Source organism: Camelina sativa, chromosome 5, assembly GCF_000633955.1.
Source record: "Camelina sativa cultivar DH55 chromosome 5, Cs, whole genome shotgun sequence".
Lineage (NCBI taxonomy): Eukaryota > Viridiplantae > Streptophyta > Magnoliopsida > Brassicales > Brassicaceae > Camelina > Camelina sativa.
In genome coordinates this window covers 6,041,245-6,065,945 of record NC_025689.1, presented here as the reverse complement: position 1 = coordinate 6,065,945, position 24,701 = coordinate 6,041,245, and the positions used below count along the sequence as shown (strand labels likewise).

General features: G+C 35.4%; 5 protein-coding genes across 5 annotated transcripts in view; 1 reads left to right on the top strand and 4 right to left on the bottom strand.

The window, feature by feature from the left end:
* The window catches only part of LOC104785753 (ADP-ribosylation factor GTPase-activating protein AGD7), a gene marked incomplete in the record, with an annotated part of 4,013 nt that extends 1,500 nt beyond the window's left edge, over positions 1 to 2,513 (bottom strand). Inside the window, 3 exon segments of the mRNA XM_019245723.1 lie at positions 365 to 873; positions 1,418 to 1,495; positions 1,609 to 2,513. Of these exon segments, the coding sequence (XP_019101268.1) occupies positions 367 to 873; positions 1,418 to 1,495; positions 1,609 to 2,394 (1,371 nt within the window).
* On the bottom strand, positions 3,217 to 5,987 carry LOC104788937 (cation/H(+) antiporter 20-like). Its single transcript, XM_019245213.1, has 4 exons — positions 5,808 to 5,987; positions 4,697 to 5,716; positions 3,564 to 4,331; positions 3,217 to 3,471 (listed from the first exon to the last, which is right to left on the bottom strand). The coding sequence occupies exons 1-4, from the start codon at positions 5,985 to 5,987 to the stop codon at positions 3,217 to 3,219; spliced, it is 2,223 nt and encodes a 740-aa protein (XP_019100758.1).
* Positions 11,589 to 12,037, bottom strand: LOC104785751 (protein RALF-like 25). The gene has a single exon (XM_010511018.2). The coding sequence runs from the start codon at positions 12,003 to 12,005 to the stop codon at positions 11,784 to 11,786; it is 222 nt and encodes a 73-aa protein (XP_010509320.1). The 5' UTR covers positions 12,006 to 12,037; the 3' UTR covers positions 11,589 to 11,783.
* LOC104785750 (origin of replication complex subunit 2-like) lies at positions 20,037 to 22,291 on the top strand. Its single transcript, XM_010511017.2, has 6 exons — positions 20,037 to 20,206; positions 20,314 to 20,451; positions 20,535 to 20,641; positions 20,921 to 21,053; positions 21,183 to 21,474; positions 21,853 to 22,291. Exons 2-6 carry the CDS (start codon positions 20,314 to 20,316, stop codon positions 22,278 to 22,280), a joined length of 1,098 nt encoding a protein of 365 aa, XP_010509319.1. The 5' UTR covers positions 20,037 to 20,206; the 3' UTR covers positions 22,281 to 22,291.
* On the bottom strand, positions 22,392 to 24,624 carry LOC104785749. The gene has a single exon (XM_010511016.2). The coding sequence runs from the start codon at positions 24,106 to 24,108 to the stop codon at positions 22,624 to 22,626; it is 1,485 nt and encodes a 494-aa protein (XP_010509318.1). The 5' UTR covers positions 24,109 to 24,624; the 3' UTR covers positions 22,392 to 22,623.

Here is a 24,701-nt window from a genome sequence, read left to right as displayed (position 1 = left end):
AAAAAGAGCTGAAGACTAACCCGAATAGTTTAGTAAACAGTTCTCTATGAAGCTTGTACAAATATAAATGAAACTATATTGTAGAAGAACAAATAGTGACGATCCATTTTTGATTGATCGCCAAATCAATTGATATGTGAAAAGAAGGACCTGTGATGGCTTTAATATGGTTGAGATTACCACTCTGCTCTCTCTCTTGTGACAGAGCACGAAAACCCACAGCCTCTGCTTTTCCTTAATTGTACAACTTCATTCACCATCATCCTTGAAACACCTGTGATTAGTACAAAATAGTGTTATTGCAAACGTATCGACATTAAAAGTGTTTGGATTAGTTTTTACTTGATTGGTGTTAAGTGCTTACCGCTAGAGAAATCCTCCACCAGTCCAAGCAGAGTCTGATTTCCCATTGTTACCTACAGATTTCTTAGCGCCTGCACTCTGATAATAGAAGTCATCATCTTTTGCATCATTATCATCCCAACCAGCCCAACCATCGTCATCATCATTAGAAGTCGACACCTTTGGTGCTGCTTCCTTTTTGGTATCCTTCTCATCTCCCCAGTCATCCCAAGAATTTGAGTTACGATAATTGTTGTTCTGAACACTTGATGATGACTGTGACCCTCCAAAAGAAGATGAGTTTGCTGTTTTGTTTCCAAACCCAGAGTTCTGGTAGAGACCGTTGCCCTCGTTTTTATTCTGCTGATTCCAAGTTGATGCTTCTTCTTTAGTGAACTCTTCAACCTTTTGTGAAGCAATTGCCATTACTCCTTTCATGATCCCCCATGTCCTCTGTCCTATCTCTGTTGTCTTATTCGCAACAACATTAACAGTCTCGCTGACCGTGTGATCTAAGCCACCTTCTTTGACCTGCAATGAAACAAAATGTTTCTTATCTCACAATCCAAGATATTATTGTCAGCAGCATTGACATCTATAGAGAGCATCCGGCATTATGCTATATTCAGAGTTTTAGTAAATCCCACTAGAGATTTTGCAGAGGCTTAAAGACAAAAGTCACAAAACACAGTAGCCTCAATACTGCAATTGGAGACCATTTTGTAGCTAGACAAGACTCTAACTTTGTTGGAAATGAGATAACCTAACAGATTATTGAGCAAAAGACTCTAACTTTGTTGAAAATATGATAACCTAACAGAGTATTGAGCAAAAGACTCTAACTTCGTTGAAAATGGTACAACCTAACAGAGTATTGAGCAAAAGACTCTAACTTTGTTGAAATTATGATAACCTAACAGAGTATTGAGCAAAGCGGTAACTACGACATTTCAAAATAAATTTAACACAGCTATGAAATAACAAAGACTACAGATTGTTACCAAGAAGTGCGCTTTGATTACGTCCTAAGAAAGCAAGCACATCACCGAAACAGAATGATAAAAGAAGTAAGTACCTTGGAAGTGAACTCCATGGTGCCAGTCTGAACAACATTCGCAGCTGATGCAGCAACAAGAGACAATCTCCCAAAACCCTATTTTCCAAATACAACGTAAAACAAAACACAATCATTCACACGATAAACAGAGAAGTCACTCAACATCTAAATCAAATCACTCTAAAAAAAAGCATCCAATTTCAATTTACCTCAGACATAACAGAGAAAACATCAGCACCACCACCACCTTGTTGATTGCTTCTCGGAGCTGGACCAGGGCTAGATCCAAACCCAACATACTTACCTCCTTGAGAAGGAGGAAGACCCTCAGGCTTAGACTCATTCTCAGCCATCCTCTTAGCGAAAAAACTCTCCTTATTCGCCGCCGAAGCCTCCAGCTGAGACCTCGAGTATATATCCTCCGACGATTTCGACTTCGCCGGAGCACCACGACCTCCCGACGACCTAAAATCACTCGCCGATTGATTCCTCCTCATATCAGTAGATCTGAACGAATCATCATTATCCCAATTATCCCAACCACCATTACCAGAATCCCTACCACCACCCTGAGACAACGGAGGCTTCTTATTCATCCCTCCACCAACAGATTCCTTCACAACCGGCGGATCTCTCCATTGTCTTCCCTCAGCTAAAGCCTGGATCCGATCTCGATACACAGACGCGGCGTTCGAATTGTACTTGGAGATGATATCGGTCTCTTTAGAGATCCCGTACTGAGCCAGAAACTTGTTGAGACAATCGTTGCCTCCGGCGTCCATTTTCTTGATCTGGATCTCGGACCATGAATCCATGGTCACGGATCTGACGAAGGAGATGTGTACACCTAAGCCACGGTGCTTCCCTGAGCACTCCAAGCACATGAAGATCCCGTATGAAACCGATGCCCATTGTGGATTCTTCTGAGAGCAATCGACGCATACCTTGTTCTCAGGCTGGGATTGGAGAGTTCGTAACCTTCTCGCCGCCGCCATAATGTCGGTTCTCCGATCAGATTACTAATTTGACCCGACCCGAATAGATCTGATTCAGGTCCAGATTCTGATGATACCACCACCACCAACGCGTTTTTTTCCCTCAATCGTTTTTGCTAATAAATTTGGAAATTTTTTTTTTTTTCATGCGTTTTTTTTTGGCACGTGCGAGTTTCGCGGCACCTTCACTGAAAATTTCCAATATTATTATTGTTTTTTTCTCCCAATGCTAAAAATATTGTAAACGAGCTATAAAAACAAATTAGTAGATCTAAAAAAATGTATATACGTATCATTTAGTATTAATAACTGTCCAAATTCAACATATAAAATTTTATGCTAATATATTATCATTGTGTTACCAAATTCAAATAGCTAAAAAACAAATATTGTAAATAGTGCCGGCGCTGACCCAGGAGGAGGTGCTTTTGCACCATGTCTCCTAAATTTTTAATTTTTTTCTTTAAGATTTTAGGTCTTATATTTTAGATATTTTGTATTAGGGTCATAAAGTTTGAAACATTGCAACTATAACCTTAGTTTTGGGGAAAAAAATAAAAATTTGGCACCAGGTCCCAAAAAAAGTTGAGCCGGCCCTGATTGTAATCTTAGCTTTTTTCTTTTTTTTTTTGACAGCAAACATATTGTAATCTTAGCTACAAACTACTAGTTCTTGATTATTTAGTGATATTTTTTTATATCAATATCTTGTACATAACTAAGGTGTTCCATCATAGCTGGATAAACCTGTACGTAAGGTTCATCTTAGCTGGATACCACCAATACAGACTAGTAATTATATCAATCATCGTTTCTAGGATCTCAAACATTGTCTCCCACAATAGTTTTTGCTGAATTCTTTTCAATGTTTCCTTGAATGACCAGTGTTGAAACCACTAGTCGTCCCATTTGACAACTTGTTGATTGTCGATTTCCAACTATCAGAAGCTCATAGTCCTTTCTCATTCCTATTGCCTCTATAATCTCTTCTAGATTTTCCTCAATTTCGATTTGTTCGTACTCTACCTCTACACCTTCACATTGTTGCTTGAATTCTTCCACTGCTATATCATCAATCTCCTACATCATCACAATATTAATTAGTTATGGTTACGTTGTTTTCTTTAGTAAGTTGCGTCTACTACACGTTAATGTAAATGTTTTTTTACCTTTTCACTATAACCAGAAGTTATGGTATTATTGGAGATTCGCAAGAGTGTTATTTTGGTCTTGGGGTGTTGAGCTATTCTACTTCCAATCTCAAGTGCTTTTCTATCGTTGAGTCCACCAATGAACACAAGTCCTATCCTTTTTGGTCCATCGTGGCTACTGCTTTCTCCAGTCTCTTTGTGGTCTAAAACAGCAACCACTGGGCATTTAGCATTCTCCATCACCCTCTCGTTGACTACTCCCCATCCCGTTGCCATATGCGGTAATATGATCATCCACACCTTGTTATGTTCCGCCGCATTGCATATGTCCTCGTGCATCGTTCCCAAAGCTGACACACTTTTTAAGTGGCGGATTCTAATCCTCTGTTTCTGGTCTCTGACCTGTCCGTAAATACTAAACGCAGCTTCTATCTGGTCACGCGGCCTCCCTTTACACAACTTATCTATGAACGGCATACCGTTTCTTCTCGTTCGTTGGACCATCGAGATGGAGGATGATAGTTCAGTGAGTTCCATTAAATGCATCACATATACTTTGAGTGATCCATTGGACGTACCAAGAGACTCAACGAGTTTGATTATGCAAGGAACGTCTTGAGGACCACGTATGCAGGCTAGGATGCGTAACTTCTCTTTCCCATCACCTGTAGAGTCAGAACCATGATTGTTCAAGGGTTTGTATATAGCCACGACTGATGGAGTCGTCATGAAGGTTGTGACCAAAGCCATCAGGACTAGAATTGCGAACATCTCGTCGTTCAGCACCTAATCGATATTAAAAGCATGTAGATCCATCACAAACTTTAAAATATTAAGACTAAAATATCTCAATGGCCAGTAAATAAACATGTAAATAAAATAAATAGCATCTTCTCTATTTTCACAAGTTTGGCTAGTGTTTAGGTCCTACAAGGCTACAACAATATTTGTTTCTTTGGATTTTGCTTTTTTTTTTTTTTTATCTAGTTCTAGTGTTTAATTTTAATGTTGTTTTCGTAAATAAAATCTAGAGAAGCATCTCAACCTTGAGAAAGTAAATACGTCTTCTATGTTCTAAGAATTCCTCTAGTTATATGAAAGAATTAATATTGAGTTAATATGTATAGTTTACTACTACGTACTATGTATACCTTCTTCTCCTTGCCGATGTTTAGTACAACTAGCTCAACAAGCCCTTTAGTGTTCATCAAAAACCCTAAAGTGAGGGATTCACGCGCCGATATGGTGCACATCATCGCCATGAGGAAAGTGCCAATGATTTTCCCTGCGCAAGCCGTGGATATTACCAAGGCCAATATCCCCCAAGCCTCTGCACCTTTGATCTTGTTTACATCTGTTTTCAATCCGCTAGATGCAAAGTAGAGCGGGAGTAGAAGCCCGGAGACAAAGTCTTCTATCCGCTCGACGAGCTGGTCACTAAAAGATCCATTTTTAGGGATGATCAGCCCAAAGACAAAAGCCCCAAATATGGAGTGTAGTCCGATTAGGTCTGTGATAAAACCGGAGACTAGGACTCCTGCTAGAGTTAGACATATGCACGCCTCGTGCATCGTGCTGGCATAGTTCTGGACAATCCATTTCATGGTTGGTCGGATCACAAAAACCATGAAGAGTACAAAGGCAAGACCTGAGAGGAGAACCCATATGGATACCAATGGAGATGCATGTTTGTGGTGGTCTTGGCTTCCGGGGAGAGCCACGGCAAGGGCAAGGAGGATCCATGCGGCCATGTCATTGAAAGCAGCAGCTGCTAAGGCTGTCTGACCAACACTTGTGGTCAAGAGCTTGAGTTCAGCTAATATACGGGCAAGGACTGGGAAAGCTGTGATGGAAAGAGAGACTCCAATGAAAAGAAGGAATTGCCAGTACCCTGTTGATTCATGATCCTCCTCCACGGCTCTACGGAGAAAAAGGGAAACACCAGCGCCCAAGACAAAAGGGAGAGAGATTCCGGCGAGAGAAATAGCAAAAGCTTTTTTTCCCGTGCGGCCTATAACCGTAAGGTCTAGTTCTAGACCGACTAGGAAGAGGAAGAAAAGGAGGCCAACGCTAGCAACTGACTCTAGTATCGGAGTGCTCCATGCTGGAAACACGAGTTTAACAAAATCTTTGTTTCTCCCCAATGCTGAAGGTCCCAACAATATTCCTCCCTATAATAATGTTATTAATATACTCGACGTTAATGTGACAGTTTAAAATATAGAAAAGCATATATTTATGCATGTATTGTCTAGAGCTTACAAGGATCTCGGCGACGACTTTGGGTTGACGAAGGGGTTTGAGGAGGAGGGTAAGGAAGCGGCTGGTGAAGAGGACGATGGTGACTTGTATTATTAAAAGAGGAAAGGCACAGTTGAGAGGATTGTCTCCTCCCCATACTCCATCCGACGCAGTTTTGATGCTCGTTCCGTTTATCGCCATTTCCTTCAATTTCAGTCAAAATAACGAATCCCGAACGATATTTATACTTTTAGTTTTATTTTTTTTGCATGTAAACGAATAATCTAACGGAACAATATAATTTTATTTGAATTTTTTTTTATAGATTTTGGTGTGGCCTCCTCACTAACATGATTGGAAGATCTTATGACTAGTTAGGAGCCACCGATTACTCCTTTTATAGACGAGACAGGAGAGTGGTTAGTGACAAGAACCACTGTTTTTTGCTACAAAAGAATTTTAGAGAAGATCCATATATTTTTGTTTTGTAATGCAAATTTTTTTTCCCTTCTCAACATCATTTTGTTATTATATATTTGAATTCTCTTGTGCGCATATCCATGGTGCTCACTCACGTAATTACTTAAAATAATTATCAATCGCTGTCAAAGAAAGAGAACTACGTCACTGACATTAATTAAGATAAAACACCCATATTGATATTTCTATGGAAGCAATCGATCACCAAGTCTTTATAATAATAACGAAACTCCGATGGTCATAGTTATGTATGATATGAATTTGTATGTTAAAAGGAAGAGCAAGTGCCTGAATCCGATGGGTGGAATTGAGTCATCCTATCGTATTTTTATAGAATGGCTTCCTTTGCCTGTCATATGTAACTTCCAATGTTCTAAAGGTGCATGCGTCGCATGCATACGTCTCGTCTGAGATGAGACATATTCAACCGCATTTGAATCATATATATTGCAAAATCTTTTTTTGTCAGTGCATAATTTAAAATTTAAATTAAGTTGAACAGGAGTACCAGTCCAAATAAATGGTGGTCCTAAATCCTAATTAAGAAAAAAAGTATGACTGTTCTCAATTCTCATGATACTAGATTTAAAAAATGTGTAATATATTGTATTAAAAAAATTTCTAAGCAACATTTATTTAGTTTTAAAAACAATAAATGTGATGGTTTAAAAGGTATAAGTGTATTATAACCACTATCTTAAAAATGAATATAAGTGGATCTTAGAAAAAAATTAATGGTAATCTTTTCCTTATCTCGTGTGTCCGTCAGTCCATCGGACCCGAACTGGTTGAGTGTAATATACAAAGTCTTTTGTTTTTCTTAGGTCTAATTTTTAATGTATAAAATGTGTATTTATCGTCAATTACAAATGAGTAGTTTGAGTCCACTCACGACAGTCCACTACTACTTCTCCGTTAATATATATGCATAATGCATTATATTCTTAAATATCTCCTCGTGTACGGTTTGGGGAAAAAATGTATTACGTCTTCTTGAATTTTAAGAAAACAACGGGTACTTCTTTAAGGTAAAATCTTGCGCTCGACACGAATAATACACTCTATTACGATGGAACGTTCTGTGTACAAAGTAACAAACACGTCGAATTAATCATTCTTCGTTCATGGTGCGTCGATCATGTTTCTTTGTTGGTACCGTAAATCAATATTCTTGAATCGTGATAACTACTTATCGTAAATATGCGAATATGCAGATCACGGAACTGAGTAAAAGACAAAATGTCCCATAATCGACTCAAACAGTCAAACCTTTGTTTCAGTAAGGCGAAAGCTTATCGGGGTATATACATCGCTCCAATAGAATGGGGAGAATTTGCTTTAGCCACTAATTAAAAGTATATTTGACTTTGTGCTAACAACTATTTTGTTTCTTATACTACTACGTAGTACCCTATATTTTATAAGCACTCTGGCTTTTAATTGGAAACGTGTCGAACCCTATAGAATTTACACCCAAAGAAAAAATTAAACAAATGATTATAACACAAAAAAGGCATTAAATATAATATAGTTAAACCAAACAGAGCCGTGTCTCGTTTTTGTAAATAGAGAAACTGAGAATGTAAGCAAAGCAAACTTCTGACTTGAGCGACTAAACTTGAACCGGGTCTTCCATATGGAATAGTTTCGATTATTTACTTTTGCGAGTAAGAGAACTTGTAATATTTGAGGAAGCATCTGAAAAATCCTAATACATTCAAAAAGCGTCTAAACACATGTCCATAGTATCGTCATTACGGCCTAGGCATCGTCAATCTTGCATAGATATGAGGTCTAACGGTCGCTTGTCTTTATCAGCTTATACGTCATTTGCAATCATACTACTTTGTTAAACGATTCCTCCATGTTGCAGCTAGCATACCATTGCAGTGTTTTTTTTCTGGATTTCAATCCCCACCATCATCTTTATCTATATATGTCATCTCTCGATGCAAACAGTTTATATCTATGGGTACTTGTCTCAACTTTGCAATCTGCATGAGCACATTCCGATTTTAGCTATAGGCGACAACCTCAAAAAAAAAAAAAAAATCCACAAATTTTAGATCCGCACAGTACTGCAGCTCATTAAGCTTTTCCATCAGGCTAATTGTTGAATCTTCAATGACATAAATAAAACTACTCTATCAACAACCCAAGTCAAAATATGGCTACAACAAACTACACATGTATGATCGAACTTGGATCTCTAGCGTTGACTTTGTAGACCATAATACACTCTACAACATATTTAGGTCATACCAAAACTTGATTTATTTTTCTTTTAACAATTCTGATATGTCCCAATCAATCATAAACAAATTATGAGAACTAATAAAAGAAAATTATCTAATGATTTATATTGATCCTTTTTTCTTAAGTAGAAATCTACATTTAAAAATTAGGATCAAATTATGGGCAAAAATCTTAACTTTCTTTAATTTCAAAATTGATATCACAACTTTTAAAACAAAATAAAGTAGAATAATAATAATAACATACAAGAAATGAGAACAAAATCGTCCGACTAAAAGACAACTAACCTTCCAAGAAGAAAGGCATCGACTGATGATACAAGTAAACATTGCAACAAACGATGGACTGGATAATAGAAAGATTATATACACAAAAAATAGAAAGATTAGATACGCAAACAATAGAAAGAAACGGATAACTAAGATAATGCAAAAGGTCGTCTCATACCCTTGAAGAGGTTTGAGAGAAGGGCATCAGTGATTGATGTACCAATACCACCAGATGAAAAATGCCTAGACGCTCCAAGCATTAATCCCTGAAATGAAAAAGGCCTACTCACCCATCTTTTGGCAGACGTTCCAAGCATTAATCTTTGAAATGAAAAGAGAGAGATCTTTTTTTTTTTGGAGGAGAGGATCAACACATGCATAAGAACTAGTATTAGAAGAAAAGCTACACGCCAAGACAAAAAGCTAAATAGGTAATACCTTCGTTTCCGCAAAAGGCTCCCTATCACCTCGGTCTGCCAAACATTAGAAGAACAAACAAATTAGATACACACAGTGAAAAGAGAAGGAAAATAAAAAGATAAAACAAGGAGATATCAGTGTTCGACGCACACAGGTGAGGCACAACGACTTCAGAGCAAGACCGGTGATGGATACTAGCAGCAGCAGAGTGGTTCATCAGCAGAGTGGTTACTTAACAGTGACGATGATTAGTTTATTGATACTTTCGTTCGTTTTTTACACGCTGTCAACTATGTACAGTCTTCATTGTTAGTTCTAATTTTTTTTTTAATGATAAAATTTGTTTAAAGTATATTTGGTGATTAGAAGAAGAGCGTCTAAATTATTTTTGGTTTTCAAACCAACAACGTTGGATTTGTGGTAAATAAAAGAAGAACAACATCGTATAAATTGTCTTTATCTTTGGAGTTTTTATATGTTCTAACCTTTTTCTCAATCAAACAAATCTTCCTGAATTTGATATTATGGATTTTTTTTTTTTTTTTGACTTGTCAAGAACAGGTAATCGATGTGATTCTTTAATGGGGTTAAGGTCTCTCATTAATACTCTTAACTACGTTAAGCACAAACTAAGACAGAGCAAGCAAAAGAAACAGATTCATTCATTCAAACCACTAAAACATTCAGCACGAGACCATAAAACCAGCAGAGAGATCTCAACTCCCGAAATTAACAACAAACCCTAAAGAACGAACGATTTACAAAAATCAGATCACATACATGATACATCCCTCTCTCTAACCACTAAATCCATACAAAGTTTGTCCTTGCCTCTTCGGACGAGCATGCTCGGTGTAAGTAACAGCATCACAAATCACATTCTCGAGAAAGATATTAACAAAAATCTAGTAATAATAACGAAAACAGAGTAAATACAGAATTATTTTTAAAAAATGGCTGTAAAACCGAATAAAATTAACAGCATCACGAATCAATCGTTTAAAATCCAAAATTAAACCAAGAAAATACAGAAGTAAGGTATATATGAATTATAAAATTTGGTTGTAAAACCGGAAAAAAAAAAATCATTCGGTTTTATAGCAAACCAAAACCAGAATCTTATAACAAAAATGATAACCAATCAATCAACATTAGAAGACGTAGAGTGAACTGTTTAGGGTTTTGACAATTGTGACTTGTGAGAGTGTGAGACAATGAACTTCCGCCGCATTGTAATGGTATCCGGTTCACATTTCTTGAAGAGAGTCTGTACAGCGGCCGCTAGCGTCGAGAATTCCCATCTCTGGAAGCGGGCCTGTACAACGTCCGCTGCTCCATTCGCGTCGGCTGGCGTCAACAAGGCTGATCTATTATTGGTAACAAACGATGGATCTTTGGCTTCTGATCAGAAGACAAGAGAGCAGAGGAAGAAGAGGAAAATGTTCAAGGAACTTCGGGTTATAACAGAGAAGAAGGGGAGGGGAGTGAAGAATACGTTAAATGAGTTTATCAAGAGGGAGGAGACAGAGTGGGTTTCCATCACTCAAGAAGATCTCTTTGGTTGGGCTAACCAGCTCGACAAGTTCGGAAAACACATACACGCTTGCCAGGTATTACGTACGTTAGATGGATTATATATAAGAAAGAATTTGATTTTGGAACTAAAACGAATGAATGAATGAAAATGTGTGTGTTTCTTTGTAGATATATGAGTGGATGGATAGAAAGAAAATGACATTTCCTCCGACCGAGCTTGCAAACTATTTAGGTCTTGTTGACAAAACTAAAGGCATAAAGGCAGCAATAGCCTTGTTCAAGAGAGTAGAACCAAACTTCGACAAAAAAGACCCTCATGCCAAGAATTTGCCTGCTTACCGGAAGCTTCTGGGATGCACCTACTCCAAGAGACACACGCTTCCTAACTACAGCTACTGTTTCAGCGGTTCTTCCTGTGTCTTGAGTAGCCCGTCTCGACATACCTCCGGTCTAGCTGTCTTGAGAGGCAAGTCTCGATATTCCGGCGATATAGCTAACCTGATAATCCCGGCCTATTTTCCACCTCCCTTTAGTCGAAGCCCATCAGACAAATAACTTTTGCAGCTGATAAGTTTGGATGATCGTGGCGGAATAATTTACAACATAAAGTTTGGTGAGTAGTGTATTAATGAATAAAAAGCACAGGTTTCAGAATTTAGCTCTTGGATCTTTTTTTCTTTTTAACTTATAATCGTTGTATCTTCCATGTTTGCACTGTGTTTCTGTGTTCATCTATATAATGTCATATCTTGATGCAATCTATTTATTTCTATGGCACTTGTCAACTTTATGAATTCTTAGAAAAATTCACATTCGATTTTAGCTTATAAGCTGAGAACCACATATGGATTTTCGTTACTATGACACATGAATTTATTAAGTTCAAATTAAAACCCCGTTAGCATATCACCGCCAATACTGAATATCAATCATGTGACATGTTTTGAAATACATAACACCATAAATAATATGACTTATGTGGTGCCATATGTTACATAAAATATATCATTATTAGATCTCATGCTTAGGACAGCCATTACGGACCATGTCGGCGGCATCGGTTGATTTTGGTGCAGCCACGAGTATATTCGTGAACCGGGGTACGGGGTTTATGTGGCTGTTGATGACATCCTGGGGGAGGATTAGGACGTGAACATCGGTTGAGATTCAGATATTTCTTCTTCGGTTCGTTAGCCTCAACTCCTCCTGCAATCAAGATGCTAAAAATCACCAACAAGATTATCATATATGTCTTCATTATTTGTTGTTCTTTTCTTTTTCCTCTCGTTGGTGATTTCAAATATTGTTTAAAAAAGTGAGATGTGGATATGGGTACATATAGAGCTTAGAGGAGACGCTAATTTTAGCGAATCCAGATTTGAAAAACAGTCTGATTCTAAAGTTGGATATGAAACATGGTTTTTGGAGATGCTTTTTCGGGATTTCATTGCTTTAATTTAGAGAAAATTTTCTTTAAATAAATTGATTCTTTCGAATTCTTTGATGAAGTTTTGAGTTTTCCAATCTATACTACCATTTTCAGAACAGTTCTGATAAAGAAAACATAAAGTTGGAAACTATTTACATTCCATTGTAATTAATCCTTTTTAAATAATTAAAATTAAATCACACACACACAAAAAAAAGACAATTGCAAAAATCAATATTTGCATATACGTATAACCCAAAAAATCATATTAAAATTCTTCATTCGTTTATTTCCATAATTTTATCATATTAACACTAGTTTATCTCTAATACTCCGAAATCTCCTCTACACTAATTTCGCATATGATTAGAAAATTAAACATGATATCGAATATCCATATATATCCGGAAATATTGAAAGTGAGATTTTTTTTATGAACAATATCATTATCATTAAATATATTAGATTTATAATTTATGATCAATTAAATTAATGTAACGTGATTTTTGTTAACAATTATTCTTCCTAATCTCAACTTTCCAAAACAATCGGACCAAGTTGTGTTCATTCCAACAATAATTTGTACCAAATCTAGAGAATATGCCTTACGTTTTCTATAATTTATTTATGCAATAAATATTGAATATTAACATTTTTTTTTGAATTTAATGTTAAACTATATTTTAACCCGCAGTATACCGCGGAATTATATTTTTAAAAATAAAATAAAAATCTAAATTTTTAGTAGATTAAATAAATAAATATATGACTAATGTTTTGTAAATTTTAAATGTATATCCCTTATATCTATATATTATTTAGGTTTACCGGTTTATAAATTTAGGTTTACCAGTTTAAATTGTTAAATTCAGAATATAACTCGTGATATAACATAGTACTGCTTGTTTATTTACATAATCGTAATTTAATAAATTCAATTAGATATGCCTAATATTCTAAGTCGATGGTGTTAACAAAATAATGAACTGATGATTTACTAACAATTAATGATATAATTTTTAGTTTTTTTTAATACACAAACTTATCCCGCTACATACCCAAACACAATTTTTCTTTCTTGCTTAAGTAAGACATGCATGTTTTTCAAAATCCAAACAACGAAAAATGCAAAAAAATATAGTTACATTAATTTTATGTATTCTATGATGATTTAAAGCAGGTAAACTAAATAAATCAAACAAGGAGGATAGGAAAATCATAATTTTAATTAAAAAATATTATTTTATATTTCAAACAAAATCTTTTAATTGTGTTTGGTTATAAGGATAGTAAATAATTATTTGAAGATATTGTAATTAATTTAATTAGATATTGTAATTAGTCATTGATTGATTATTGAGATATTTTAGGAATTTTTGTTTAGCCTAAAATATTGGTTTTAAATTCTAATTTAAAATTTAATGATAATGGCATTCCTTGTAAATAAGTAGCAACTCTAGGATTTATTTGCTAAATGTATATATAGATTATATTCAAAGAAAAAATAAACGTTTTACATTGCAAAGCAAAGCTTTTTCTCAAACCATTTACTAAAAAAATATAAAAATTATACTAATAGGATCTTGTCGCAAACCACATCTGTATTGTGGTATCTTCTTTATTCCCAATCGTACTCAATCTGTTTCGGACATTTTTGTCTATGAGCTTGACCAGTTTCTCCGCCGACGAGTCAAGCTCATAGACAAAAATGTCCGAAACAGGTTGAGTACAATCTTGTCGCAAACCACATCTGTATTGTAGTATTAACATTTATTTCAAATTGCTATATTTTCTAAATTTAAAGTTTGTTCACCAAATAAATGTTAATATTCAATATTTATTGCATAAATAAATTATAGACTATTTTGTTAATATTTTTAAACATATTATTATGTATATAGTGTATTTTTAAATTTTAAATATTTTAATTAAAAAACATCGTACCGCCGGTTAAAATCTAATCCTTTTGATAATTATATAATCATCGTAAATATGCGAATATCCAGATCACGAAACTGAGTAAAGACAAAATGTCCCATAATCGACTCAAACCTTTGTTTCATACATCGCTCCAATAGCATTGGGATAATTTGCTTAAGCCACTAAATAGATAAAATAGCTAATCAAAACTTTAAAAGTATCGATCTTTGACATTGTGCCAACAATCATTAATTTTGTTTGTTATACTAGTACCCTGGCTTTTATAATTGGAAACGTGTCGAACCCTATAGTATTTAGTTATTTACACGCAAAAACAAATATATACAAGTTAAAGATGGTTATAAATTGAAAAATAAACAAATTCTTTCATTCATTCAAAACCATTAAAACCATTTTTTATAAAACCCTAACAACAGCTGGGAGATCTCAAGCTCCCGAAGTTTTCAAACAAACCCTAAGAACGAACGATTTACAAAAATCAGAGTACATAGTAGGAAACAATTAAAACACCAAATCCATACAAAGTTCGTCCTTGCCTCTTCAAGGCATAAAACAACATCCATGATCCATCTCCGTAAAGTTTTCCGACGAGGCATGCTCACTAAAACCGAATAATTAACAGCCTCACGAATCAATAGTTTAAATTAAAATCCAAAATTAAACCAAGTACATACAGTAAAACCGGAAGAAAAAAAACATTCGGTTTTAAAGCAAACCAAAACCAGAATCTTAACAAAAACGATAACCAATCAATCAATCAACATTAAAGTGAACTGTTTAGGGTTTTGACAATGGTGACTTGTGAGAGAGTGAGACAAGACAATGAACTTCCGCCGCATTGTGATGGTATCCGGTTCACATTTCTTGAAGAGGGTCTGTACGACGGTGGCTGCTCCGGCATCGTCTAGCGTCGAGAATTCTCACCTCTGGAGGCGGAGCTGTACAACGTCAAGCTCTCCATTGACGGCAGCTGGTGTCAAGGCTGATCTATTCGTAAAAAACGATGAATCTTCGGGTTCTGCTCAGATGGCAGCCAGAGAGCAGAGGAAGAAGAGGAAAATGTTCAAGGAACTTCGGGTTATCATAGAGAAGAAGGGGAGGGGAGTGAAGAATACGTTAAATGAGTTTATCAAGAGGGAGGAGACAGAGTGGGTTTCCATCACTGAAGAAGATCTCTTTGGTTGGGCTAAGCAGCTCGACAAGTTCGGAAAACACATACATGCTTGCCAGGTATTACGTACGTTAGATGGATCATACTGGATTGTATATAAGAAAGAATTTGGTTTTGGAACTAAAACGAAATGAATGAATGAAACTGTGTGTGTTTCTTTGTAGATATATGAGTGGATGGATAGAAAGAAAATGACATTTCCTCCGACCGAGCTTGCAAACTATTTAGGTCTTGTTGACAAAACTAAAGGCCTATTGGCAGCTATAGCCTTGTTCCAGAGAGTAGAACCAAACTTCCACAGAAATGACCCTCATGCCAAGAATTTGCCTGCTTACCGGAAGCCTCTGGAATGCACCTAAAGCTTACAGACATGCAAACAATATGTGATTACTTCAAAATTTAGAATGTGTTAATGTGTTTTATTAGAGTGGAAGTAAAATTTAAATGTATGGTAGAATACAAAACAATTTATGCAACAGTATTATAAAATTTTAAACAGAAAATAAATATTAACTTCAAAATGTTAGTTTCTAAATGGGGAAAATGTCATTTAATACATGAACTTTCAAATTTAGGCCAAACAAACCATGAACTTTGTGGGAGGCCATTTAATACATCAATTTTTGTTGACTAGCCATTTAAAATACCAAATATCGTTGACCAAGCCAAAATAGACATATTGTTAAATGAGATAACTGAGCAACTAATGACCGTTACTTTGCTGTTTAATGGCATGTTGTTTTTGGCTTCATTAATGATATTTGATGTTTTAAACGACTACTCAACAAAACTTGATGTATTAAATGGCCTCTCACAAAGTTCATGATTTTTTTGCCTAAATTGAAAAGTTTATGTATTTAATTACATTTAATCTAACTTGAGTAGTCTAATTTTTATTATTCAACTAATAATGACTAATTGTTGAATGATTTATTTAAACATCCAAAATAAAAAGTCATCCTATACTCTTCAAAAATTTAAATTTAAAATATAGCAAATATTATGTTTTAAAGATAAATTCACATAAATACATTATTGAATTGGGGTATATGTCAATAAAAATGTAATTATGTAATTTGATCACATGTATATTATTTTTGTTTGTTAATAGACAAAAAAAATTTAGCACATGGGTTCTCATAGTATTTTACAAAAGTAAATATTATTTTTAATCATTTATGTTTTCGAAAAACATAAAAGAGTAATATATCAAAAAATTTAACAAATCACCTATCAAATATTAGAGAAGATATAGGAATGCATTTTTAATTACATAAATAGTAGATTATACATTTTCTGTTAAATAATATCCACATCATGAATTATATTCATGAAAATTTCTCAAGTTTTAAATATCTTCAACTCAATTGATGTATATAAATAATATTTTTTTTAATTATAACCAAAAATATTATTGCAAAGGATATTTGCTGCAAATGTACAAATAACAATAAACTGTATAATAGTCAAATTAAGCTTGATTTTACAGTTTAGAGGTCTAAAGCAAAGATTGTCGAGTAATGTGAACAAAAAAAGAGAAAATCAAAATGCATTATCTTTTTTATGTATGCATAATTCGATTAAGAGTCTTTTCGTCTTGCTGAGTACAAAATATTATTAAATTATATAATTTTGGATTAATATATGAACTTTCAAATTTATGTCAAAAAAACCGTAACTTTGTGAAAGGCCATTTAATACATCAAGTTTTGTTTATTAGCCGTTTAAAACACCAAATATAGTTGACGAAACCAAAAACAACATACCATTAAACGGCAAAGTAACGATCGTTAGTTGCTCAGTTATCTCATTTAACGATATGTATATTTTGGCTTGGTCAACAATATTTGGTGTTTTAAATGGTTAGTCAACAGAACTTGATGTATTAAATGACCTCCCACGAAGTTGATACAAGGTTACTTAGTCGACTAGTGAGTCATCATTCTCATAGTCGAAGTCTTCTTCAATGTATAATAAGCTATCATTTGCCTGTTTTGAAAGTTCATGTATTAAATGACATTTTTCCCCTTTCTAAATACATTGTTTTAAAATTTTAAAACCTGTGATGTGAACCCAACTTGGTCATAGTTTTTGGGCTGGCTATTATGGTCTAAGGCCCATTTTGTTTTAGTATGCTTTTGCTGTGGAGTCAACGGCTTTTTCAAGTGTTTAGAGCTATCAATAGGATTTAAGTTTTAATCGACTTTTGGCTTACATTTCTTTCTAACTTTACTTAGGGGTAGATTGGTTGATTGGATTGCACCCATATTCTGTAAGTCGAGTTTCCCACTCTTGTTATACTTTGCAACGCTTAGTTATATATATCAAAGCGAAACAATTATAGGAAAAAGAAAATTCAACTTAATAAACTTGAACATATCTTCCATATGAAACAATTTCCATTACTTACTTTTCTTGTTAGGAAAGAAATAAACTTCTATAAATTAATAATGTTGGGACTATGATATTTTATTAATTTATAGTGATATTAATTTATCTATAAATTAATCATTATTAATTTATAGATATATATTTCAATTGTTTAAATTCTTAAAAATTATTAGTTGAGATAATTTTAGCAAAAGAAGATTAGACTTTTGGATGTTATAAATTTTAGGATTTTAGAATTGAATCTAATATTTAGAAAACATAATTGACCATAAATTACACATACTAAAAACAATATCACTTATACAAATGATATACATGAATTTAATTTATGGATAATAATATCAATTTTCATATTTTAATCGCTTATAAAACTACCAAAATGAAAATGATGGATATCTAGATATTTGAAAAAAAATTTAAAAAAAATTAGCTACTTTTATGACATGTTATTGAGTATTTTATATCATTATAGTTTGAAAATATAACATAATAATTGTTTTATAGATCTGAGCTTTTGGAATAAAATCAAAATTTTAAAGCATACATTATTATATCAGTATATATATTTATATATATGTAAAATTACATGATTATTAATTTATGATATTATTGGGACCATATTTTACAAGAGAATTTTTTAAAAAATATTATCTTATTATCTTATCAAATTTTACTATTTTTTATACTAGCCCGACTTAGGACCAGCAAAATTTATTAATTTATAGTATTTATTAATTTATAGAGTATTAATTTATAGAGTATTAATTTATAGATTATTAATTTATAGAGGTTTTACTTATTAACATCTCGGCTACATCACTTCAACATGACATAATCCAAGTAGCCAAGCAGAGAAAATGTCTACCTCTACCTCCAGCTTGCTTCTTGTTACCATAATACACAAAGTAACTTTTAATTCTAGGCTGATACCAACAAAAGGGATGAAGACAGAAATTGTCTACCTAGGACTGCAACTTATTTATCTTTCTGGGAACCTGCAGGTTTACCATAACGCCCCAGTTACTTTGAAATTCTATATGTAACTGGTTAATTGTCTAAATGGATCCAAACAAAGTAAGCAAGAGGAGTACTAAACAGATAGACCTTACCTCTTCTGACATAAAACTAGAGATGGATTTCTTAACACGGTCAATTGGAATTGCGAATGAGATTCCAGCTTCAGCAAAATACCGTTTACCTATAGTTCTTCCATACGAACGGAAATTTACTCCAATAATCTGACCAGCAAAATTCATTAGTGGTCCTCCCGAGGACCTCTGAAACACAAAAATGAAAGTGTAAACAAATTGACAATTTAATTTTAATTGAAAAAATAAAAATCTAAAAAACATTGATTTGCAGGTTCCGAAGTTGCCATAAAGTCAGTTTGGAAGTAAAGATCTCTGCCTCTGCTAGGAAGTCCAATTTCTTTACTTGTGCGCTCAGCACAACTGTATTTTTAGAAAAAAGCCTATTAAGCGTGTAAGCACAACCACTACACTACTTAGATTTTCTAACAAGTTAACAAGTTAATGCATCTTGAATTAGATAAGTGTGTACCAAGTAAACTAAAAACCAAAACGGAAACGAACTAATATCATATATGTACACCAAATAGCAAAATATGTTAAATAATCAAAAATATCCTAAAATTTTTAGACATATATGTTAAAATTTAGTTTAGCATTTTTTTAGACGTACGTTAGGTGGATTATATATAAGAAAGAGTTTGATTTTGGAACTAAAACGAATGAATGAATGAAAATGTGTGTGTTTCTTATTTTGTTACAAAATAAGTGTCATTTTGTATTTCTAATGTAGATGTTTGGTAAATTTTCCAATTTTATCCCTACTAATTTAATATATTGACCAATAGAAAAAATAAATAATATATTAATAAAGGATAAAATAAAAAAATTAATGATTTTTTAATTCTAAAATAACACTTAATATGAAACAGAGGGAGTATGTATAATTCAATCTTTTCTTAAGTTATCTGAAATATGTCAGAATGACACTCTTTGTGAAACAGAGACAGTATGATATAAGATCCTTAAAAATTTAGACAGACCACAGAAACTGGGACAGAGCTAAGAAAAAGAAACCGATGGATTCAAAGTTTCCAAAACCATTCAAAACATTCCAAATAAAAAAAACTAACCAAACCAGCTGTTAACCGACGGTTTATAATGTCGATCCGTGTGATTATGTCAGCATAGCATGTGGACCGTTGGATCTTTTGCCATCCGTGTCATATCTGATAATGGAACCTGAACCGTTACATTTTAAATGCCTGTGAAACGACGACGTTTACTTCTAACCGGGAAACACGAGGAAGAAAAGCGCGGGAAAATCGAGACTGCATCTCATCGTCTTCGTAGGTCAATCTTTTTTTCGGTTGTCGTCTCCGGCTGCTAACTAACTAAATCTAATCGTCGAAGTTCTTACCGGCGATCTGATCGGACACAATCGAATCCACGATTCGCTGCCGTGATTTTGTTCGTGTAGGTGCCCTGATTCTATAAAGGTGATTTCTCTTTCGATTTGGTGAAATTGAGTTATTGATTAGCAGCCCATTGTTATGTTGTTAGTTTTCTAACTCGGTTTGCTTGATTGTTTTTGTTCCAAACGAAGATGGAGGACATTGACAACATAGAAGAAGAAGAAGATGAGTGTGGTTTCTCAAGAAACTACTTTCTGGCGAAAGAATTGGGTGGGGCGAGTAAGCGATCAGCTCACAAGCTCTCTGATATTCATATTGTTGATGAGCAGGTGATTCTTTTTTGGATATTCTCTTCCCAATTTATGCTTTTTCTTGTGATAAACTGATGGAGAAACGTTATGTGTGTTTTCAGGAGCTTAGAGAAACATCATCTCATATTGAAATGAAACACACTAAAGAGGTTTCTGAGCTTATGAGTGATTACAAGACTATGTACCCAAAGTGGGTCTTTGAGCTCAGGTCAGTAAAAACGTTCTTTGCTTTTGAGTTTTGACTTAGCATATGTTACACTCCTCTTCCTTGGATACCAAGAACCTCAGAAGTTAGAATCTGATATATCACTTATTGTAGAAACTGTTCAGAGGAATATAACATAGACATTGAGCCAGGACCTTCTCCTGTATTTCTCCTCTAGAATTTAGAGTCATCTTAGTTGTGTCCTGAATCTGAAATATGTTCCATCCATCTGAATCATCATACTTTTAGTGTGTCTTCATTTCATTTTGCTGCTACTTACAGGTGTGGCTTTGGCCTTCTAATGTATGGCTTTGGTTCTAAGAAAGCTTTCATTGAAGATTTTGCTTCTGCTTCTTTGACTGAGTATTCCGTTGTGGTCATCAATGGCTACCTCCCTTCCGTAAATCTAAAACAGGTACTTTTTTGTCTGTTTGGACTCAGGGGTTCTTTCTCTTTCTCTTGAACAGCGCTATGTTCTTCACAGGTTGGAAAGAAATTAGCTTTAGGTAATAGCAAAATTGTCTTTTCTATGTTGCAAATTCAGGTTCTTTTAGTATTAGCTGAACTTCTGTCCGAGCTGTTGAAGTCTAGAAGAAAGAGTTCTGGGAGCGTCTCTAAAGGTCAAGAAACATCTCCTTTACGCTCCATAGATGATATTCTTTCCTTTCTACATGCCCCACAGTCTGAAGATAAAGACTGCTTCATATGCGTTGTTGTCCATAACATTGACGGCCCTGCGTTAAGGGATCCTGAATCACAACAAACTCTTGCCCGGCTTGCTTCCTGTTCGCACATACGTATTGTTGCCTCTATTGACCATGTCAACGCTCCATTATGTAAGCATTACTCTTCATCTATGTCTTTTACTAATTGCTCTATCTGTCCAATACTTTAAATATCTTCTGTACTGCTTCTTTGACCTGAGGTGATGTCTCTTGTATATATTGGCAGTGTGGGATAAGAAAATGGTGCACACTCAGTTTAACTGGCTATGGCACCATGTTCCAACATTTGCACCGTACAATGTCGAAGGCGTATTCTTCCCGNTTATGTAAGCATTACTCTCCATCTTTCTCTGTATATCTTCTGCTAATTGCTCATCATGACTGAGGTCTGTTATCATTATTTATGTTCACTGCCATCTGTCCAATACTTTAAATATCTTCTGTATTGCTTCTTTGTCCTGAGGCGATGTTTCTTGTATCCATTGGCAGTGTGGGATAAGAAAATGGTGCACACTCAGTTTAACTGGCTATGGCACCATGTTCCAACGTTTGCGCCATACAATGTGGAAGGTGTATTCTTTCCGTTGGTTCTTGCACAGGGAAGCACAGCCCAAACCGCCAAAACAGCAGCCATTGTCTTACAGAGTTTAACGCCAAACGCTCAGAACGTCTTCAAGATTCTTGCTGAGTACCAACTTTCTCACCCAGATGAAGACGGAATGCCCACTGATGATCTGTATTCAGCCTCTCGAGAACGCTTCTTTGTGAGCAGTCAAGTGACTTTGAACTCACATCTTACGGAATTTAAAGACCACGAACTGGTTAAGACCAAGAGGAACTCTGATGGACAAGAGTGTCTGAATGTACCTCTCTCTGCGGATGCACTTCGACAGCTCTTGCTTGATCTCAATCAGTAGCCTCAAACTGTATCTGATATAATTCGTTTTTTTTTTATTGCTATCATTGTTCAAACGCTTACATATTGAATGTTACAATCAGCCCCCAAAGCTTTTAATGTGGTAAATTAGTAATATCTTAAATCATGACAAATATTCTTTCTTTGGTACTGTACAAACACAAATTGAATCAGGGTTGATTCCAACGCATCGTACACACAGCTTGCAATGAGATGAAAAATCCTACTAAAATTTAAAACAGTGAAAACGCCTATATATGAGTGGCCATTGGCCAATATCAATGAGAGATGACTCCTATAATAAGCTTTTACAAACAAAGGAAACTGGACAGATGCTTCTCTTTTTATGTTAGCATCAGATCGTTTCCACTGAGATGAGGACGGAGACACACCCGCACCTCATGCTCTTCCGGGCCAGCTCTAAGTTTCGGAACAAGTATCTCAAGAACTGATCCAGGTCCATCGTAATACGCTTCAATGTTTGCATCTTCTGGGATCCGGGTTGATAACGGGATCTCTCTGACAAATTCTCCTGGTGGGCAGTGCTCAGAGGCTGGATCAGTCAACTTGAACGTTCTATCATGTCTCTTTATAAACGGTACGCGCGATGTGCTTATGCATGAAACTTTTATGATTCCGTGTGCGAGAGTGTTCCTCCACGAGACTTTAACGCTGTTTAAATCAACAAAAGGAAGGCTGATTATGATCAAGTAGCCTTCTTCATCCTCGTAGATTGTTTTTGCAGCAGTAACAGGTCCATAAACGTTTTTCATGGCTCCACTAAACTCGTTTGACCAATTTGGTATCTCGCTCTGGTGAGCTTCGATAACAGGAGGTATCGGGTTCACGGTTAAGCAACATTCCTCCTCATGGATCCCATTTGAGAACAAGTCCTTCCTCTTCTTATGGCTTGAGGGAGACAGATCAGTTGCTTCACCATTTGAATGGTTGGATGGTTGAGTTGAGAGATTGAGCCCCGATCCATTGAGTAATTTCTTAGAGTGGCTTGCAGAAGGATTCTTCAAAGACGGTGTATGCCTCTCGAGCTCAAAGTCAGTGTTGGGAAGGTTTCTCCACGAACCAAAGTCACTAGCTTCAGGTGGTATGGTGAAATTCAAATCACGACCCGTAAGCTCCATCCACCTTTTCCTCTCTTCCTCATCAAGACACGTGAGGTTTGGCAAAGGAACAAGCTCAATCCCGTGAACACACTGCGGATTTGACAAACCTCTGTAGTGCTTCCTCTGCATTCTATGAGACCTTACAAAACCTTTCTCAACACTAAATGGAAACAAACGATCCCCTTGCCTAGAATGCCCGTTCATGTAACTCCTCAACTGCATCTTCCCAAGCGCATTCTCAGGTCTTTCCTTAAAAACCCACATATACATGTTCTCCATATCATGCTGAACTAGAAACACATCAAGCTTCAAATCTGACTTGTCAAAACCAGAGATCCCATTGCTATCCCTAACTATCTTCGCCTTTGACTTCTCGTTTAACGCAGGCTTGAAATAGAAACTGAAGAAAAACCAGGCACCCCACACACTATCAACCCGCTTAGCACATTTCCTCCCAACCTTAGGCACAACACTCATGTAATTCTCAGTCTCATAAGCCTGTGAACCTAACCCAACATCCAAAATATCACAAGAATCCAAGTTCCAAGGCTGAGGAGGAGGACTTCTCTCAGCTGAGAGTGGCAAATTGATATCAGGAGGACCAGAGAGAAGAGATTGCCTGTTATTATTCATCTCCAAATCAAGCTCCTCGTGAGAAGAAGCACTCGAATCCATAGACAAGAGAGTCGAAGGATGATGATTCTCCATTGAGTCAAAAACGTTAAACAAAAAGTATCTACCTTTTTTCAACTCACACCAGAGACAAATCTCATAACCTCAATAACAACAATAACAACACTTGCAATTCTCATCTTCCTCTCCCCAAGACAAACACTTTCTTAAAAAAGGAACTAAACTACTTACATATATATATACCTAGAACACTCCTTATCTCAATCGAACTCTACAACACCTAAATTCCCAATCTTTCAGCTGTAACTCCAATGAGATGGAAGCAAAACCCTAATCGTGAAATCCTATAACAGGAAGCTCCCTAGTCTTCTTAGATACTGATGAATCGCCTTAAACTTATGAAGAAGAGATGCAAAAAGGAGTATTTTTTATGGGTTCCCTTGTGGAATAAATACAGATAAACATAGAAAGAGGATGAAGCTAAGATGAGCACGATTCAGATGGTATCGTCATCATCGTCGCCAACACAACAAAATCTTGATTTTTCTTCTTCTTCCTCTTTTTTTTTTTTTTTCCTAGAGAGAGAGGAAGATACGGACTCGACGGAAGTAAACGCCTGCCCTGGATGGCACCGTGGAGACTTTCCTCCGTTACTTAACGGTGACGAT

What these genes read in the sequence shown, in the direction of transcription:
- LOC104788937 (XM_019245213.1), bottom strand. Translation starts at nt 5,987, where the DNA reads ATGGCGATAAACGGAACGAGCATCAAAACTGCGTCGGATGGAGTATGG. An exon ending in ACATCGGCAAGGAGAAGAAG is followed by an intron (nt 4,332 to 4,696) that starts GTATACATAGTA and finishes AATATCGATTAG; the next exon opens with GTGCTGAACGACGAGATGTT. An exon ending in CTTCTGGTTATAGTGAAAAG is followed by an intron (nt 3,472 to 3,563) that starts GTAAAAAAACAT and finishes ATGATGTAGGAG; the next exon opens with ATTGATGATATAGCAGTGGA.
- LOC104785751 (XM_010511018.2), bottom strand. Translation starts at nt 12,005, where the DNA reads ATGAAGACATATATGATAATCTTGTTGGTGATTTTTAGCATCTTGATT.
- LOC104785750 (XM_010511017.2), top strand. Translation starts at nt 20,314, where the DNA reads ATGGAGGACATTGACAACATAGAAGAAGAAGAAGATGAGTGTGGTTTC. An exon ending in AAGTGGGTCTTTGAGCTCAG is followed by an intron (nt 20,642 to 20,920) that starts GTCAGTAAAAAC and finishes TGCTACTTACAG; the next exon opens with GTGTGGCTTTGGCCTTCTAA. An exon ending in CTTCCGTAAATCTAAAACAG is followed by an intron (nt 21,054 to 21,182) that starts GTACTTTTTTGT and finishes TTGCAAATTCAG; the next exon opens with GTTCTTTTAGTATTAGCTGA.
- LOC104785749 (XM_010511016.2), bottom strand. Translation starts at nt 24,108, where the DNA reads ATGGAGAATCATCATCCTTCGACTCTCTTGTCTATGGATTCGAGTGCT.